Source organism: Mastacembelus armatus, chromosome 12, assembly GCF_900324485.2.
Source record: "Mastacembelus armatus chromosome 12, fMasArm1.2, whole genome shotgun sequence".
Classification (NCBI taxonomy): Eukaryota; Metazoa; Chordata; class Actinopteri; order Synbranchiformes; family Mastacembelidae; genus Mastacembelus; species Mastacembelus armatus.
In genome coordinates, this window is record NC_046644.1 from 3217316 (window position 1) to 3234419 (window position 17104).

At 41.0% G+C, this 17104-nt stretch overlaps 1 protein-coding gene across 3 annotated transcripts in view; it reads right to left on the reverse strand.

Moving 5' to 3' along the window:
• Positions 1-1900: 1900 nt before the first annotated feature.
• Positions 1901-17104, reverse strand: part of auh (AU RNA binding protein/enoyl-CoA hydratase) — a 36865-nt gene continuing 21661 nt past the window's right edge. For 2 of the 3 annotated variants that reach the window (XM_026297617.1, XM_026297615.1), the window contains 5 exons: positions 13312-13368; positions 11933-12120; positions 11764-11814; positions 10641-10688; positions 7213-7983 (listed from right to left, as the gene is read on the reverse strand). In XM_026297617.1, the coding sequence (XP_026153402.1) occupies positions 7906-7983; positions 10641-10688; positions 11764-11814; positions 11933-12120; positions 13312-13368 (422 nt within the window). In that variant the 3' untranslated portion in view covers positions 7213-7905. Of the gene's footprint in view, positions 6416-7030; positions 7984-10640; positions 10689-11763; positions 11815-11932; positions 12121-13311; positions 13369-17104 lie in introns of those variants that run through there. The other variant, XM_026297614.1, reaches the window with a different exon arrangement.

A 17104-nucleotide genomic window follows, 5' to 3' on the forward strand; every position in this document is an offset into this window, starting at 1 on the left:
CTGCCATATTTTTGATACCTTGCCAGACAGCCCTCATATCACCTTGAACAAACTGTTCTTTTTTTATTTCTATAATGTAATTTAGCATGTCTAATCGTTCTTTTAACTTCCTTATTGATATTTTTTTCCTCATTAGACCCTAATAGGAATACACTTTTTTTTCATATTAAGAATATTTTTAAGCTCTTTGGTTAACCATGGCTTGTTGTTCGGAAATAGTCAAGCTTTTTGTAGGAATAATAGAATCAACATGAAAGTCAGTATAACTGGAAACCACCAAAACCTGATCATTCAAGTCAGGGATATCATTTAAAAACAAGTCCCAGTCAGTACTCTCAAAGCAACTTTGCAGTTCTTTTATGCTAGAGACAGTCCAGTTCTTTATCTTTTCCTCTCTTTCCTCATGCTCTACCACTGGCGTGTAGGCCGAGGCTAAAAGTATTGTATTATTGTCAGCTCACGCGGTAAATATCATGCACGAGCAGAGAGAACAAGCATTTCGATGTCCATAGAGCACATTTTTTCCCACACAATCAGGTGATTTCACCAGCTCTCCCTAGTGTACACACACACACCACCTCTGTGCCTTTTTCCAGTACCATCTTTATCTCTATCCAAACGAACCGGTCCGGAAAAGCCACTTACCCGCAGGCTATCATCATCCACAGAATCATCCACTACATTCCCTTGTTCTTCATCCATCTTATGACAAAGAGAACGGAGACAGACCCAACAATGGAGAAGAGCTGAAAGCTGCTATCAGAACAACCTGGGCTTCCATAACACCTTAACAGTGCCACAGACTGATCACCTCCATGCCACGCCACATTGCTGCAGTAATTCATGCAAAAGGAGCCCAGACCAAGTATTGAGTGCTGTGCATGTTCATACTTTTCAGTAGTCCAACATTTCTGTTAAAAATCTTTTTTTCTATTGGCCTTAAGTAATATCTAATTTTCTGAGATGCTGAATTTAGGGTTTTCATTAGCTGTAAGTTATAATAATGAAAATTAAAAGAAACATATGAAATATATCAGTCTGTGTGTAATGAACACCTGTAGATTCTAAAATGAACTGGAAGGCATTATAAATTGCTTTGCTTTGCCTTGTTTCTTGTAGTTTTATTTGTTTTATTTAGTTATTTATTTTGTACAGCACATTTGGTAGTTGTGTTTAGTTGTGCTTTATAAATAAATTGAAATTGAAAAAACTGAGAATAAAGAAGCTAAAATAGGGGTGACATGGTCAAACCTCCTAGTTCTGGATAAAAGCTGCAGCTGAGTTCTGAACAAGTTGAAGGCGTTTCAGGTTTTTAATACTAAGGCAGGTACAAATGCAATTACACTAATCAAGACGTGAAGAAATAAAAGCATGGATGATCGTTTTAGCATCTCTGTAATCTAGAATAGATGTGATTTTGACAATATTTCTGAGATGACAAGATGATTGGTGACATGATTCTTAAATGTTAAACCAGAATCAAAAATGACACCCAGGTTTCTCACAGTGAGCTTGATAAATTGCAATAAAGTCCCCATGGCTGGTGATATTTGCTCAGCATGTCTGAGGGCCAATAACAATGTTAGGATTTACCTGCTCAAATCCAGTAGCACAAGAACTGAGCCAAGCCAGAATCCACTGTCAATAAGAGATTATTGAAAACCTTCCACAGGGCTGTCTCTGTGCTATGGTATTGACAGAAACCAGACTGAAACTTTTCAAAAGCAGAGTTTTAGTTTTAAAAGCAATAAGCAACTGGTTATAAACAACTTTAATAACTTAGAAATAAAAGGCAATTTGGAGATAGGGCAATAGATATCTAAAACAGTAGAACTGAGCCAAGGTTTCTTAAGAAAGGCAGTTTTAAAATAATCAGGAACACATCTGTTAGACAGTGAACAAGAGGGCACCAACACAGTTTAATTCCACAATTAATAACGCGAAAAGAATGAAATCAAGATGGCCAGATGATACCAAGATGTGAGATATAGTGTCCTCTGAGTCAGACAGAATAATTGGGGTTTAACGAGAAGCGGTGTGGTAGAACAGCATCAGAGAATGTAGGAACAAGAGCAATACCGGATATAATTGACAAAGTACAGCAAAGTACAATAAGAATTTCTCACAGCACTGCAGTTGGCAAAAGCACCAGAAAAGATGGGGTTAACCATCGACACTTTGAAGAAGGAACCTCAGGTTATGCTGGCAGAGATGAGATCGGAAAAGTAGCAAGCTCTTGCAGTTTTAATCATTGGATTGTAACATGCTAGCAACTCCTTTAATGCCAGTAAGTGGACCTGAAGACCCGATTTCTTCCAATTTTAATGAATTCAGCTCTTTTACATTTACAAATCCCTTCATTTATCTAGGATTGTCACCTGATTAATCAGGCAGATCTTAATTTCACAGAAGTCCTATAACACAAGGAGATGAAAGATTTTGCAAAATTGTTGGTTAATACAGGTTTAGGAAACACATAATTGCTAGAACTGAATACAGTGCAGAACTGGCGCATTAAACTTGTACTTCACACTGTGCATTAAAATGCTGAAGTACAGGAACAATTGATTATGTTTTACAGGTAAAAACAATATGTATCTTACCATTTATGGTAAGATACAAAAATGTCGGTGACCTCCACTGAAGGTATTGACCCAGACTTAAGACTTAAGTCCAACCTGTTACCGCAATTGTAGGTACTGTCCGACACATGTTGGTGTTTTGTAATACTTTAAAAGACAGAAAAAAGGAATTTAAGAAACCATCCATGTGAATATTAAACCCTCTACAATTAATAATTTTGTCATGCAATAAAATAAGACCACATAGAAATTCAGGAAATTTCAATAAAAAAGAGCTAGATAGCATGGGAGGGTGCTAGATAAATGAAAATAAAACTAGGAGTGGACCACAAGTTTAAACAGGGTAGGTAGCTGGTGCAGATGACTGATGAAATGAGAGGGGAAGGGGCCTTTCCGTCCTGTCGGAGTGAAAATTGGCATAGAGCAGTGCACCCTGAAGCTTGACTGGCAGTAAGATATGGAATACATGTGGGCAAAGAACTGCGAGACCCCCAAGCAGATGGGCTAACCTAGGATCCCCCCAGTTGGGGATTTCTGTAGATTAAAAATCTCAGTTATTCTCCAGTGGAATAGATTGATATGTACAGAGATGTCTAAGTGCATTTTTAGATAAAGAAGGGGAGCGACCCTCTCTCCTGCTCTTAATGTTGACAACAGACCAAAACTACTTGGGATGAAGTGATGTGGATCCGGCCACAGTCTTAGACCTAGCCCCAAGCTGGGTCCAGTTACTTATCCAAAACCATAACTGTCTTTGCAAGGTGAGTGCAGCTAGTGCAGCTAGGAGGAGAGGTGAGTGGCACCATCATAAACCCACTTTCTCTCAAGTAAAACTAAACTTTTAAACTACTTTTAAAACGGCAAGGAACTTTGTAATGTGGCTGAAAGCTCTATGAAAAGCCAGTGAGTAGACCTTAGGTTTTTTGGTCTGTTTTCCCATCCAAGTTGAGAACCACGTTGGTGCCGTGGATGGCTGCCTCTGTGTTACGGTGCACTCTACTTTGCCTTGGTTTGTGTTTTTATGTGTTTTTATGTGTTCTGCCACAGTTCTGGTGGTTCCTATCCTAGGGAAGATCTCATGAACATCAGAGCTTCTACCCCTGTGGACTTATTTCCAAGTTTTCTGACTTCTACTGCTTCCCGGCAAAACAAAAGGTGGTGGGATCTGCTTCTTCATCAGCAACAGCTGATGCAACAATGTGACAATACTGTCTCAGCACTGTTCCCCTGACCTGGAGGCCTTCACCATTAACTGCAAGCCCTTCTACTCGCCCTGTGAGTTCTGCTCCTTCTTTCTCATCTGTGTTTACATCCCGCCACAAGGCAATGTGCAATGAGCGCTGGCTGACGAGATACTGTGTGGAACAGACAAACTCGAACACCTTGGTTATTGTCCTAGGAGAATTTAACAAAGATAATCTTTCCCATCACCTGCCTAAATACAAACAGTTTATTAAGTGCCCGACCTGAGAGGGGAACGTACTGGACCACTGCTATTCCACCATAAGCGGTGCTTAATCCTGCTATCCCTCTTGCCGCACAGGGCCAGTCCAACCACAACATGGTGCATTTTATTCCTGCATCCAGGCAGAAATTAAAACTCTGCAAACCTCTGCATGTGAGGACATGAAAGAAGTGGACAAGCGAGGTTGCAGGGGAACTTCAGGAGTGTTTGGACTGTACAAACTGGGATGTTTTTAGGTTTTCCACCAACAGTTTTAGTGAGGAGGTGAGAAGAGCTAAATCTGTGTATGGTGAGAGATAATGGAACAGCAATTCAATCCATTGACCAGCAGCAGCCCCATGTCCATTTCCATACCTGGATCACTTACATAGCTCCACACCTCTGCGCCCCCCCCCCACACACACACACACCTCTCTCCATCAAAGAGGGAGATGTGAATAGACTGTTCAAACGACTGAACCCCCACAAAGCTACGGGCCCAGACTCTGTCTCTCCCTCCACCTTGAAGCACTGTGCCAATCAGCTGTCCCCAGTGTTCATAGACATTTTTAACACCTCACTGGAGACCTGCCATGTGCCAGCCTGCTTCAAGACCTCAGCCATCATTCCAGTCCCCAAAAAGACAAGGATCACAGGACTTAATGATTACAGACCTGTCGCCCTGACTTCTGTGGTCATGAAGTCCTTTGAGCACCTCGTCCTGTCCTACCTCAAGGACATTACAGACCCTCTCCTGGATCCCCTACAATTCGCCTACAGAGCCAACAGATCTGTGGACAACGCTGTGAATATGGCCCTCCACTTCATCCTCCAGCATCTGGACTCCCCAGGATCCTACGGCAGGATACTGTTTGTGGACTTTACCTCTGCTTTCAACAAGATCGTTCCAGCTCTGCTCAGAGACAAGCTCTCCCAGCTGAATGTGCCTGACTCCATGTGCAGCTGGATCACGGACTTCCTGACAGACAGATGGCAGTTCGTGAGGCTGGGAAAGCATGTCTCTGACTCCTGGACCATTAACACTGGATCCCCCCAAGGCTGTGTTCTTTCTCCCCTGCTATTTTCCCTATACACCAACTGCTGGACATCTGGTCACCGGTCTGTCAAACTCCTGCAGTTTGCAGACAACACCACCCTCATCGGCCTCATCTCTGATGGGGTCGAGTTGGCCTACAGGAGTGAGATGGACTGACTGGTGCAGCATGATCAACCTGGAGCTCAACTCCCTCAAAACAGTAAAGATGATTGTGGATTTCAGGAAGGACCCAGCCCCCCTCCACCCCCTCATCCTCTGTGATACTCCGGTGACCTCTGTCGAGTCCTTCGGCTTCCTGGGCACCATCATAACCCAGGAGCTCAAGTGGGAACAGAACATCAGCTCCCTCACCAAGAAGGCTCAGCAGAGGATCTACTCCCTGTGGCAGCTGAAGAAGTTTCACCTCCCTTCAAAGATGCTGGTGAACTCTAGACAACTATACTCGATTCCATCCTGACATCCTCCATCACGATCTGGTTTGCTGCAGTCACAGCCAAGCTGTGAGCGTGTCATCCACTCTGCAGAGAAGGTGATCGGCTGCAGTCTCCCATCTCTCCAGGAGCTGTACATCTCCAGGACCCGTAGACGTGCAGCCAAGATCTCAGCCGGCCCCTCTCATCACAGACAAGAACTCTTCCAGTCCCTCCCCTCTGGCAAGAGACTCCGGTCCATCAGGACAAGGACCTCACGCCACAAGAACAGTTTCTTCCCCACTGCAGTCAGTCTGCTGAACAGTACCCCACTTACCCATATATGACCACTGTTGTGTATTGTCTCAGGAATGTAGGTCATGCAGGTGCTGAATATGTATCCTGTGTGTGTGTGTGTGTCCTTGAAAGCATATCTGAGTAAAAGGAAGTACCTAAAAGAACTCATAAGGACGTGTGAATACTGACCTGCACTTAGACCATGCATAGACAAAGATGGGATATGTTTCAGTAAGCTTAGAGGCTGTGGCTGTACACATTAGAGAACACCTGTTATTGCATCATTGACCAAGAAATAAATAAAGAATTGAGAGTGGGAAAGGAGGGGGAATCACACAAATCCCAGGAGGAGGATTAGATGGGAGGGGTTGATCCCTTAGCATATTTAAAAAGAAATTATGTGTAGGTAAGACACGATTATGTCCAAAAAAGAGAAGTTAATAGTGGTAATGAGATGAGAGAAGGGGGAAAGGGTGAGGATCAACCCTCTGACCATAGGTATAAAAGCAGGAGCTTGAGAAACATTGTCAGTCCACCCTGGGGTGACTCACCTTGTCTGTACTGTGTTTTGTGAATAAACACCTGTGCACTTGGATTCAGTTGTCTCTCTCTTCTGTTTATGATCCTATTGAAGAGGATTGCCAGCTATACTTCACACAGTTATAGTCTAGTCAGATTGGAATCTTCACAAAAGCATTAAGGTCATCCAGACACACCCCCAAACTACAGTCAGTCACTTTTCATTTTAACATTCTTAAAGTGCACTACACTTCATGCACTCTTCACTTTTCTGTATATATATAGTATTTATTTTATTTTTATTATTTTTTCTAGTTTATTCTAAAACTGTACATACTCCATATCTGTATATATGCTAGCACCAGACACCAAGACAAATTCCTAGTACTGTGCTCTTTGCTGTCTCACTATCTCACTAAATTTTAATTAATACACTTTTAAACCTAATTGTTAAAACTGCATGTTTAATATTTTAAAACAGCAAATAATTTGGATCACTTATTTCCATTGATAAGATACTCTTTAGTTTTTATTTGCAGTTTTTTAATACCCCATTGTACCACCATGAGGCACCAAAGTCATGTGAGGCCCCTGTTGTTAAAGATGTTATATAAACCAACATATTTCGACTGTACTCACCATTAAATAGAAGCCTTGCAATGCTACAAAAAGCTACAACTGTTCATATAATAATTTTCCAAAAATGTGTAAAGGTAGAAACCTTTGTGTGGGGGCAGACTGGCTGAAAAGCAGCCCTGGAATATGACCCAGCCCAGCCCAACCAAGGCCTGGGTGCTTATTTGGGGATTATGGACCAAACATGCCCTGTCGTGCTGTGTTGCCCTCTGTCAGCTTGGAGTGACTTAAAACACAAAGTGAAAAGAGAGAGAAAGAGAAAATATGTATCTTAAAAGACAAAGATGTATTATAGCAAAGAAAAATTAACGATACATGCATGGCAGCCATCAGCCACACTGGACTACCAGCTGTTCTGTGATTTTGCAGATTCTACAGATGGCCCGTCTGCTTCTGGCTAGAGCCAAATACAGTCTGTAGTCTTTGATCTCACAATAATTGTAATTATTCAGTGACCTAAGCTTCACACTGTTTTATGGCTTCATGCAGACACTTCTGGTGTTATTCAGTTTTGTGAACACAGTACATTTCTACCAAAGTACAAAAGCAATAAAGCATCTGATGCATAAGTCATAAGGTCTCACAGAACTTTGTGGTTATTTCAATTGCTCTTGAATTTGTTCAATAGTGACTAACTGCCAATCATAGAGTAAGTGACAATAATCCTTTAAAGAAACATGCTTTAGATTACAGACATTAAATATTACAAAAAGTTGTATACTCTTGGTTAACTTGCTTAGTTAACTCCAAATCCTTAAGTGGAAGCTGGCATACCCAGCAAGGGCTTTATACTTGAATATTTAACTTGTTAGTAAAAACTTTGTCCTGTGGGAAAACAGACATCTGCTAGGGTACTGTGCAGGTAGACGTAGAGTTTTTTTCATTAATATATATGATGCAGTGGAACAGTTGTAGATCTGAAGGCAGAATTCTTAATTATTTTCTGAAAGAAATGTGGAGTCACTCCCCCTTGTAGAGAGGTTGTCTCTTCTCCTTGAATGCAGCCAAACCCTCAAGTCGATCTTTAGTTGGGATCACCTTAAAGACAACACAAATGTGTCAGCAAAAAAAAAAAAAAAACCTAGAAGACATATCTAAAGTATGACATCACTCTCAAATCAGTGCTTACTGTCTCAGTTTTACACTTTTCTGAGGGAAGTGTTTAATCCAGAAGCAGATGCATCTCCTCAGCCTTTAGCCGGCTCCCTACAGGGATGTGTGCTGAGCCCTCTGCTTTACACCCTCTACACTTATGATTGCACCACCACTCACTTTAACAATACCATCATTGAGTTTGCAGAGGAAACACCACTCAGGGCTCATCTCAGGGGGAGACAAGTTAGCTTATAGGAACAAGATAGCTGGACTGTGCTGAGACAACAACTCACTATTAAGACCAAAGGAGCTGATCACTGACTTTAGAAGGAAGAAATCAGACCTTGCAAAACTGCGAACAATTGAAGAATCAGGGCTCAAGCTTAACAGGTCCAAGTGCCATTTTCGCAGGACGGAACTACAGTTTTTCAGGCATGTCATCAGCGAGGACTGCGTGAAACCAGACATCAGTAAAGTGGAGGCCATCGCAAAGACGCGCAGATGCCAGTAGCTACATCTTGGGCACCGCGCTGCGGCAGGACCATGATGGGGAGTTGCGGCGGTGGCACACGGCTCACACTCACTTGACGATACTGAGAAACAGTATTCGCAGATTGAGAAGGAGTGTTTGGCGTGTGTGTGGGCCTGTGAGTGCTTTGCCCTCTACATCTAGGGAATGGGTTGTGTCCGTCTCCAAATGGACCATAAGCATTTAGTGCCATTAATCAATTCTTACGACCTCAACAAAACACCACTGAGGTGTCAGAGACTGCTCATGTGCTTAATGTGATTTGATGTCATTGCCGAGCATGTCCCTGGTAAACAGCACTTTCAAGAAACCCAATCGAGGAAAACAATGACTCAGACATGGACAGCCAAATCACAGCTTATGTGAATACATTTGTGAAAATCCACAGAGCCACTACAGCAATACAGCACTTCAAAAAGTACTCATTGCATCCGAAAGGGCTGGCTGCAGAAAATGGCAGAGTTTTCGCTGCTGCGTGAATTCTATACAGCCAGAGTCAGACAGTCTTGTGCTGTACAAAGATCGCATCGTAATCCCCACAACACTCAGGTCCAACATTCTTAACCAGCTACACGAGGGGCACTAGGGACTGACCAAATGTCGTGAGCGGGCTAGGTCAACTGTGTGGTGGCCCAGGTAAGAGTTTCCTCATTGTGGTAGAATATTTTTCAAGAGACATTGAAATCGCTCCCCTTAGCACTACTACAAGCAGGCATGTCATTGGCAAGCTTAAAAACATGTTTGTGGGATGGGGAATTCTGCTGGAACTGGTCAGTGACAACGCAATGCAGTTTATATCTTCAGAATTCCAAGACTTTACAAGGAGGTATGGTTTCACCCACATAACGTCCAGTCCACATTATCCACAGGATGCTGCTGAGAGAGCTGTCCAAACAGCCAAACACATCCTCAAACAGTCTGATCCCTGTCTAGCTTTGATGAGTTATCGCTCCACACCGATCGCGGCAACCGGAGCAAGCCCATCTCAGCTTATGCTGGTACAGCAAATCCGCACCACGGCTCCAGCGCTTGAAAAGTCATTACTGCCACGCCCAGTTAACAGAGACATGGTCTATCAGAAGGATGCCACGGCAAAGGAAGCTTGCAGGTTCTACTACAACTGCAGGCATTCAGCTTGTCATCTCCCTGAACTGTGCCTGGGACAGGATGTCACCGTGAAGCTTGATGGGGACAAAGGTTGGAAAACACCTGCCAGGGTCATCTGCAAGCCCACGGAGCCGAGATCCTACTTGGTAGAAATGGCCAACAGGATGGTGAGTCGCTGCAACAGACGCAGCCTTCAGGTGGTCCCAGAGACTAGTGACCAAAGCATGCAACAACAACAAACAGATCCTGACGCACCACCACAGGACTGCAGTTCCTCAACTATAGAGGTAGCCGCCCCACACGAAACACCTGGAAGCCAGCCACCGCCAGGTCCGTTTCCCGGATCTCCTCTTCCATCCACCACTCCTGTGAGGATGACCTCCAGGGGTCGTGAGGTCAAATTGCCACTAAGGTTTAGAGACTGAGAGGCAATTCTTAATAATCACAACCTGTGTTCAGGAAGTGATGGTCTCAGCGTCAACGGGGAGAAAGGGGTTAATGTTGTTGTTTGGATTGTTATTTGAAAACACTATGTTGGCATGTCAGGCAGAGTTATCCACTGCCCTGGAGTTAAATGTTAAATGTTACCATTTGGATAGCCTGTTTGGAAATTCAGTGATAAGACAGAGTCACTAAGGCTTTGCAAAGTTTATATTTTAATTTCCTTCAACGGGGGAGATGTCGTGAGATATTTGGGCGTATTGTCTATGGAAGGCTACCGTAGCTACCGGAGTTGCAGGAAGAAAACAATGTCTTTGCTGGTGGGTACTGTTCATGCCTTTACACATTATGTTGTCCTGACATTACAGGAAAATAGTGATGTGTAAAACATTAAGAGCCCCCAGTTCTCCTTACATGACAGTATGTGACTGTCTTTAGCAAGGCTGATGTAATAAACTGCCAAACTTCATATATTTCATACAACAGTATAAATAAATTTTAACTGAATTAATTAAATTCTCACCTGGGCGTAGCATGCTTCTTCAATTGCCAGACCTGTAGATAAATCAACCTGCAAGAAATATGGCATATTTCTGAATGAATCGTGTGGGGGTTTTACACCAGGTCAAAGGGTCACTTGAATATTTACTTAACCCATTTCTGGTATGTTGTTTTGTCTGTTTTATTGGGTTAGTGTTTTAGGGTAGAGGGTTGTAAATAACTGCCAACAATTTGTCTTCTTTGATGGTAAGAAGGCAGAAGATAGATACCTGAACAAACATGTTGGGTCTGTTCAAGTCCACATTAGTCCACCCCTTTCTTTTCAAAGATATATAAACCTGATTACTGTAACACAAAGTCAGAGAACGTCTTCTCTCCATGCGCATGAAATTAAATCTGAGATGATTCATCACACTTGTTTGTTTCTGGGAATTAGAAACTCTCAACTTACAGAAATTTCTATAACAATCGTCACAATACACCTCAAATGTCCCAATTTGAATTGTCTCCTCATATGTGACTACTCTCCAAGTAGCAATACTAAGATGCAGTATGTTACTGCAGCTTACGTTTATCTGTTAGATAACAATAAAGATCTCCAGCCTGGAAGCAACTATATTTAAATATTCTAATATTTAAAGTTGGCTCAGCCATGCCATCACACGAGAATAATCAGCATCTTCTAAACACATAAAGATTGTTTTGCTCTAAAGCACTTCTGTGGGAGCAGATAGTGGAGGTGAAAACTGATGGATTAATCATTTTTTTGCACATTCTTTGACTTAATTTTTTAAAACAGCAAAAAGTGCAAAGTGGAAAATGATATGAATCAATTCAATGTGCTTCAAATAAATGAAAGATCGCTTTTTATCATCTGAGACAACTGGTTAAACTGATTTGTGACTCATTTGGATTAACGTCTATTTTTCTTCCATCTTACTGGCCCTTCTGACAACTAATCAAGGAATTCTTTTTAGTAGATCAAGCCTTGGATGAGGTATGTAATGCCATCACTGTCCAGTAGACAAGACACTCCAAAACACATAAAGAAGATGTTAAGAAGTTTGTAGATTGAAACACAATTGAAAGCTGGCTGAGCCAAAGAAATAATAAAATATTGTGATAGCAGTAACTATAAAACTTACCTCCATCCCCTGGTTGATTGCCAGTTTTGCCATCCTTACTGCAATTGGACCCTGTGGAGCCAAAATTTAGAGTGAAGGTTACAAGTTTCAAAATTGCTGTATGATATAAAATGCTCTGCTTCCGAATCGTATGATGATGGATGATGTCTGCAGGTTAGCAAGATGTTACCTGAGAGTTGATTTCACGGGCGAGCTCTAGAGCCCGCAGGTACGCAGCATCTCCACTCTTATTCTGCTCAACAGCATGACTGACAAGACCCACACGAAATGCCTCTGTTCCATCTAACACTCGGGCAGCAAAGATAAGCTCCTTAGCAAGAGAGATGCCAATCACCCTCGGGAGACGCTGTGTACCACCTGCAGAGAGGAGGAGAGAAACCTGGATGGAACTTGGTACATCCCAACTCTTTTCTCACCATGCTATCTATACACACATGGACAAAATTGTTGGTACCCTTCCATTAAAGAAAGAAAAACTCAGAGTACAAAACACACTTATTTTAAGATATCAGTGTCTGATGGCAGGGCTAGGACAAATGAACAAGGAATTTCTTTGACTTTTGTGTTTTCTAAATGTTCATGTTCACCATTATATGATTATTTAGAATAAATAATGTAAGCGGTAACCCTTCAGTTTTTCTTTTTTAATAAATTTGCAAAAATTTCTACATTTCTGTTTTTTTCTGTCAAGATGGGGTGCTGAGTGTACATTAATGAGAAATAAAATGAACTTTTTTGATTTTGGCAAATGGCTGCAATGACACAAAGAGTGAAAAATTTAAAGGGGTTTGAATACTTTCCGTACCCACTGTATGCTGTAGAGTATTTGTGAAAGTAAAAAACACATTAAAAAAAAGTACAGGGTGCTGGTGCATAATTTCAATGGTGTCAGAACACTCTGAAGGATCTATATAACAGATCAGCATCTAAATTAGCCAATATTTAAAAAGTTGGTACCCTACACTGAGAAATGTCTAGTTCTTCCAACATCTTTCAAATACACAGTAGTCAGCACAGCAACAGGTTGAACTTTGTCAAATTTCAACATGGTCTGTTTCCTGTCAAACTACAGGCACACTTACTAGCTTGCTGTTCAATCACATACGATCCATTATATTGAGTCTGTAAAGATCTGACAAGTGGAAAGAACACCTATACTGTGTCTCCTGAAAAAACAAAGGCTTTGTGAAAGAGCTAGCAGACTAGCCTTCTTCTATGAATGGAATGGGCTCTGGAAACTGAGTAGTTGCACACATGATGGTCAACACATATATCAACCAGACTTAAGAGAAGGAAATGGTCCAACACAATCTAAATACCCTCAAAAGTATCACCAATAACAGGTACATGGTGTAATGGTGTAGTTGGAATTTCCTGGTTAGACTTGGCTATGGCTTCACACACGTCTAACAAAATGTTTAGACCAATGCAATCATGATTTATGACTGATCATTTCAGTTTCTAAAACACCCCAGGCTACAACTGAACGTTTTCATGCTGAGAGAGAGAAATTAAGGAATAATAATAATTTTAAAAAATCCAACTTACCTGCTCCAGGAATAATTGCAAGTTTTGTCTCAACTAGTCCCAGTTTTGCAGTTGTTGCTGGAGAGATCAGAGAACAGCATTACTATTTACAGATAAATAAAACCACCAGAAACAACTACTTTTTAATTATTATTTTTAATATATTAACTCCACTTTGTACTTACAGAGGCCAAAATCATTTAGAATTAAGGTAGTTTTAGCTATTGACTAGACAGTCAATAACACTCAACAAAAAACATTTAATCCTATTTTCTGCTGGAATATACTAATTTCTGGACATTGGTAAGGCTTTTAAGATCCAGAAACATATCAATCTACAGTCATTAAACAGTTATACTGCATCAAGGCAGCCCTAATGCATGCCATCTCCCACATGAAAACAGTTTTAAGTGACTACATATGTGCAGAAAGGTCACAGATTTATGGAAAAACATTAATGCTTTCACCCCTACAGCCAGAGGGGTCTGCTGGGTTGTTATGATGTGGAGTAATTCTGCTGGCATGGCTTGGGTCCACTTGTCCACTTGACATGAGAAATGAAGTAAACTTTATTAATACCTAAAGCTTTATTAATCCAAGTGATCCCCTTTATCCTGTGATGAAACATTTCTATCCTGACAGGAGTGGTCTCTTACAGGATAACAAGGCCCCATAAATAGAACATGAGGCCACTGAATGGTTTGATGAGTATGAAAAGACATATGCAGGAAGGTATGCCTGACCATTAATAGTCATGTGATTCACCTGAGAAGACAAGGACCCACACAATGAGCTGCACAATGAGCCTTTCAAGTCAAGAATGTGGCTAAGAGGGAATTAATGCAATGCAATGCAGATGCAAACTTTCGTCATCTGAGTCACATTTTTTCTCTGAGGACAAAGTAAACTCTTCGTTGCAGTGTGGAAAATACGAAGTGCTTCTTCACCAAGTAGCGTGCCATCATCCAAACACGGAGAAAAAGAAGACATTTCAAGCTTTCTATACATATATGTTTCATGTCTTTGAGGCAAGTATTTGCTGAGATTCAGGTTGTTTTGTTTACGTGTCTGTGAAGAGAGGTGTCAGAGAGTGCACCCTGTCTGCTTTCTTTATTTTCCAAAAGCACAGTGTTTTGTTGTTATTATGAGTGTATACAAATAAAACTAGACCCTTTACAGATTTCAACGATATATTGCTCTTGTCTGTACGATCAAAACTGTCGGAGTAATTTAAGTTCGTTTCGGCGTTATCAGGAGAAGATGCCACAAAACATGCCGGTGCGTTCATTCGAGGGTTAAAAAAAAGAAAAACCCAATGGTCACTGAAATAACTTGAAAACTGACAAAAGTATTAAAATAAAAAGTATTTAAATAAAAAGTTACTGAAAATTGACTAATGAAAATCAGACATTGCTTTTGAATTATGGTTCAACAGAAGAATTTTAAAAACAAACTAATGAAACTGGCCTGGACAAAAATTATGGTACACTTAATATTTTGTTGCAAAATCTTTTGAGTCAGTCACTGTAATCAAGCGATTTCTGTAACTCTCAATGAGACTTCTGCACCTGTCAACAGGTATTTTGGCCCACTCCTTATGAGTTCCAGTTCCAGCTGTCTCAGGTTTGAAAGGTGCCTTTTCCAGAGTGCATGTTTAAGGGGGTGGTAAGGGCAGTAGAGAAAATGATTGGGCACTCCCTTGCCTCCCCTGAGGACATTGGCATTTCCTGATCCCTCTCCAGAGCGAGGAAGATCATCCATGATAACTACCACCCGGGCCATCACCTCTGAAGTCTGCTGTCCTATGGGAAACGTTGCAGGAGCATAAAAAGCAAAACAAACACAGACTGAAAAACAGTTTTTATCCATGGGTCATCAGGCTGCTCAGCACACATAACAACCTCTAGGCGGTCTCAGGTATCTGTACTGTGCAATATTTCAGGTAGCTAGCTATGCAACACTTCTAAATACAATATGTAAGTGCAATAGCCAAACTCTCTTAAAGTACAATAAGTCTTTTTTTTTCTCTTCTCTAAGTACTATTATTGATGACTGTAGTGTGTGATTGTGTTTGCTGCACCAAGCAGAATAGTGTCCATAATCTCACTGTAAACATACAGCGGCATGTTACAATGACAATAAAGCTTTTCTGATTTCTACGCTCTTTCCACGGATGTTCAGTATGATTTAGACCAGGGCTCATAGAAGGCCACTTCAGAATAGTCCAATATTTTGTTCTTAGCCATTCTTGGGTGGTTTTAGTTGTGTGTTTTGGCTCATTATCCTGTTAGAGGACCCATAACCTGCGACTGCGACCAAGCTTTCTGACACTGGGCAGCACATCTCGCTCCAGAATGCCTTCATAGGCTTGAGATTTCATTGTACCCGGCACAGATTCAAGACACCCTGTGTCAGACACAGCAAAGCAGCCCCGGAAGATAACTGAGCCTCCTCCATGTTTCACAGTAGGTACACTGGTCTTTGCTTTGTATGGTTCATTTTTGCATCTATAAACATATAGCTGATGTGACTTGTCAAAAAGCTCCAGTTTTGTCTCATTTGTTCAAAGGACATTCTCCCAGAAGCTTTGCAGCTTGTCAATACGCATTTTGGCAAATTCCAGTCTTGCTTTTTTATGATTTAATTTCCTCCTTGGTCTTCTCCCATTAAGTCCACTTTGGCTCAAACTGATGGTGCGATCTGACACTCGATGTACCTTCTGTTATATATAAAACACGTATTGCCGGTGGGATTGTGTGCAACAACTCACTTTACTTTTCTTAACTTCCACACTACTACCACAACTGTGGCCTAATGGGTGTGGTTGGATATATCAATATGTGTTAGTACTGGAGGTGAGGTGAGTTAAGCTTTGAGGATTTGCACCACTTCGCAGCAATCTTGATACCACACCCATGGTTCACCTTTCCTTTGCAGCTGCTGTAAAGAGGCTGTTACGGCTGATTATTGATGCATTAACTTCATGTAATACCCCGTTATGCCCAAGAAAGAGGCAAGCTGAGCAGATTCAACAGCTAGAAAAAACACATGTAGTCACAGGAACATTATGCTTTCTTTCTAATCTCCTCAGACAACTCTCCCCTAAGCTTTCTGTGATCCATGTTCAGTGTGGTACACTTCATGATACCAAACAGCACAGTGACTACTTTTCAGCCTTTAAATAGGCAGACTGACTGATTACACATTTGAAGACACTTATGACGCTAATGACAGGGTACACTTTAGTTTAACATGTCCCTATGGTCAAACTCTTTTCAATCTTTTTAAGGGGTAACAACATTTTTGTTCAGGCCAGTTTCATTAGTTTGAAATAATTTTTTTTTTAAATTATAGATTCTGATTTTTATTACTTAATTTTCAGTTTTCATTTATTACTTTTGTTTAAGTTATTTCAGCAAACATTGCCGTTTTTTTTTTTTCTTTAATGGAACGGGTTCAACAATTTTGTCCAGCTGTGTGTATATATATCTATATATTATATATACACACACAATTCATAACCATTTGCACGTTCCATTCATCATATTATATTCATCCTACCAGGCTGACGATATCCTGTATATATATGTAAATATTCTGCACTGGTACTTATGCACTTCTGGTTAGATGACAACTCCTGTTGCCTTGTGCTGTAACATGTGCAATGGCAAAGTTTAATCTAATCTAATAAGATATTCAGTGCCACTATTATAGACTATAGAGTTGAATTAGCATATGAGTTAAGATAATAGCATATACTGCATTGTCCACATATTTTTACACTGTTAAACAGTGTTGGGAGTAACACATCACA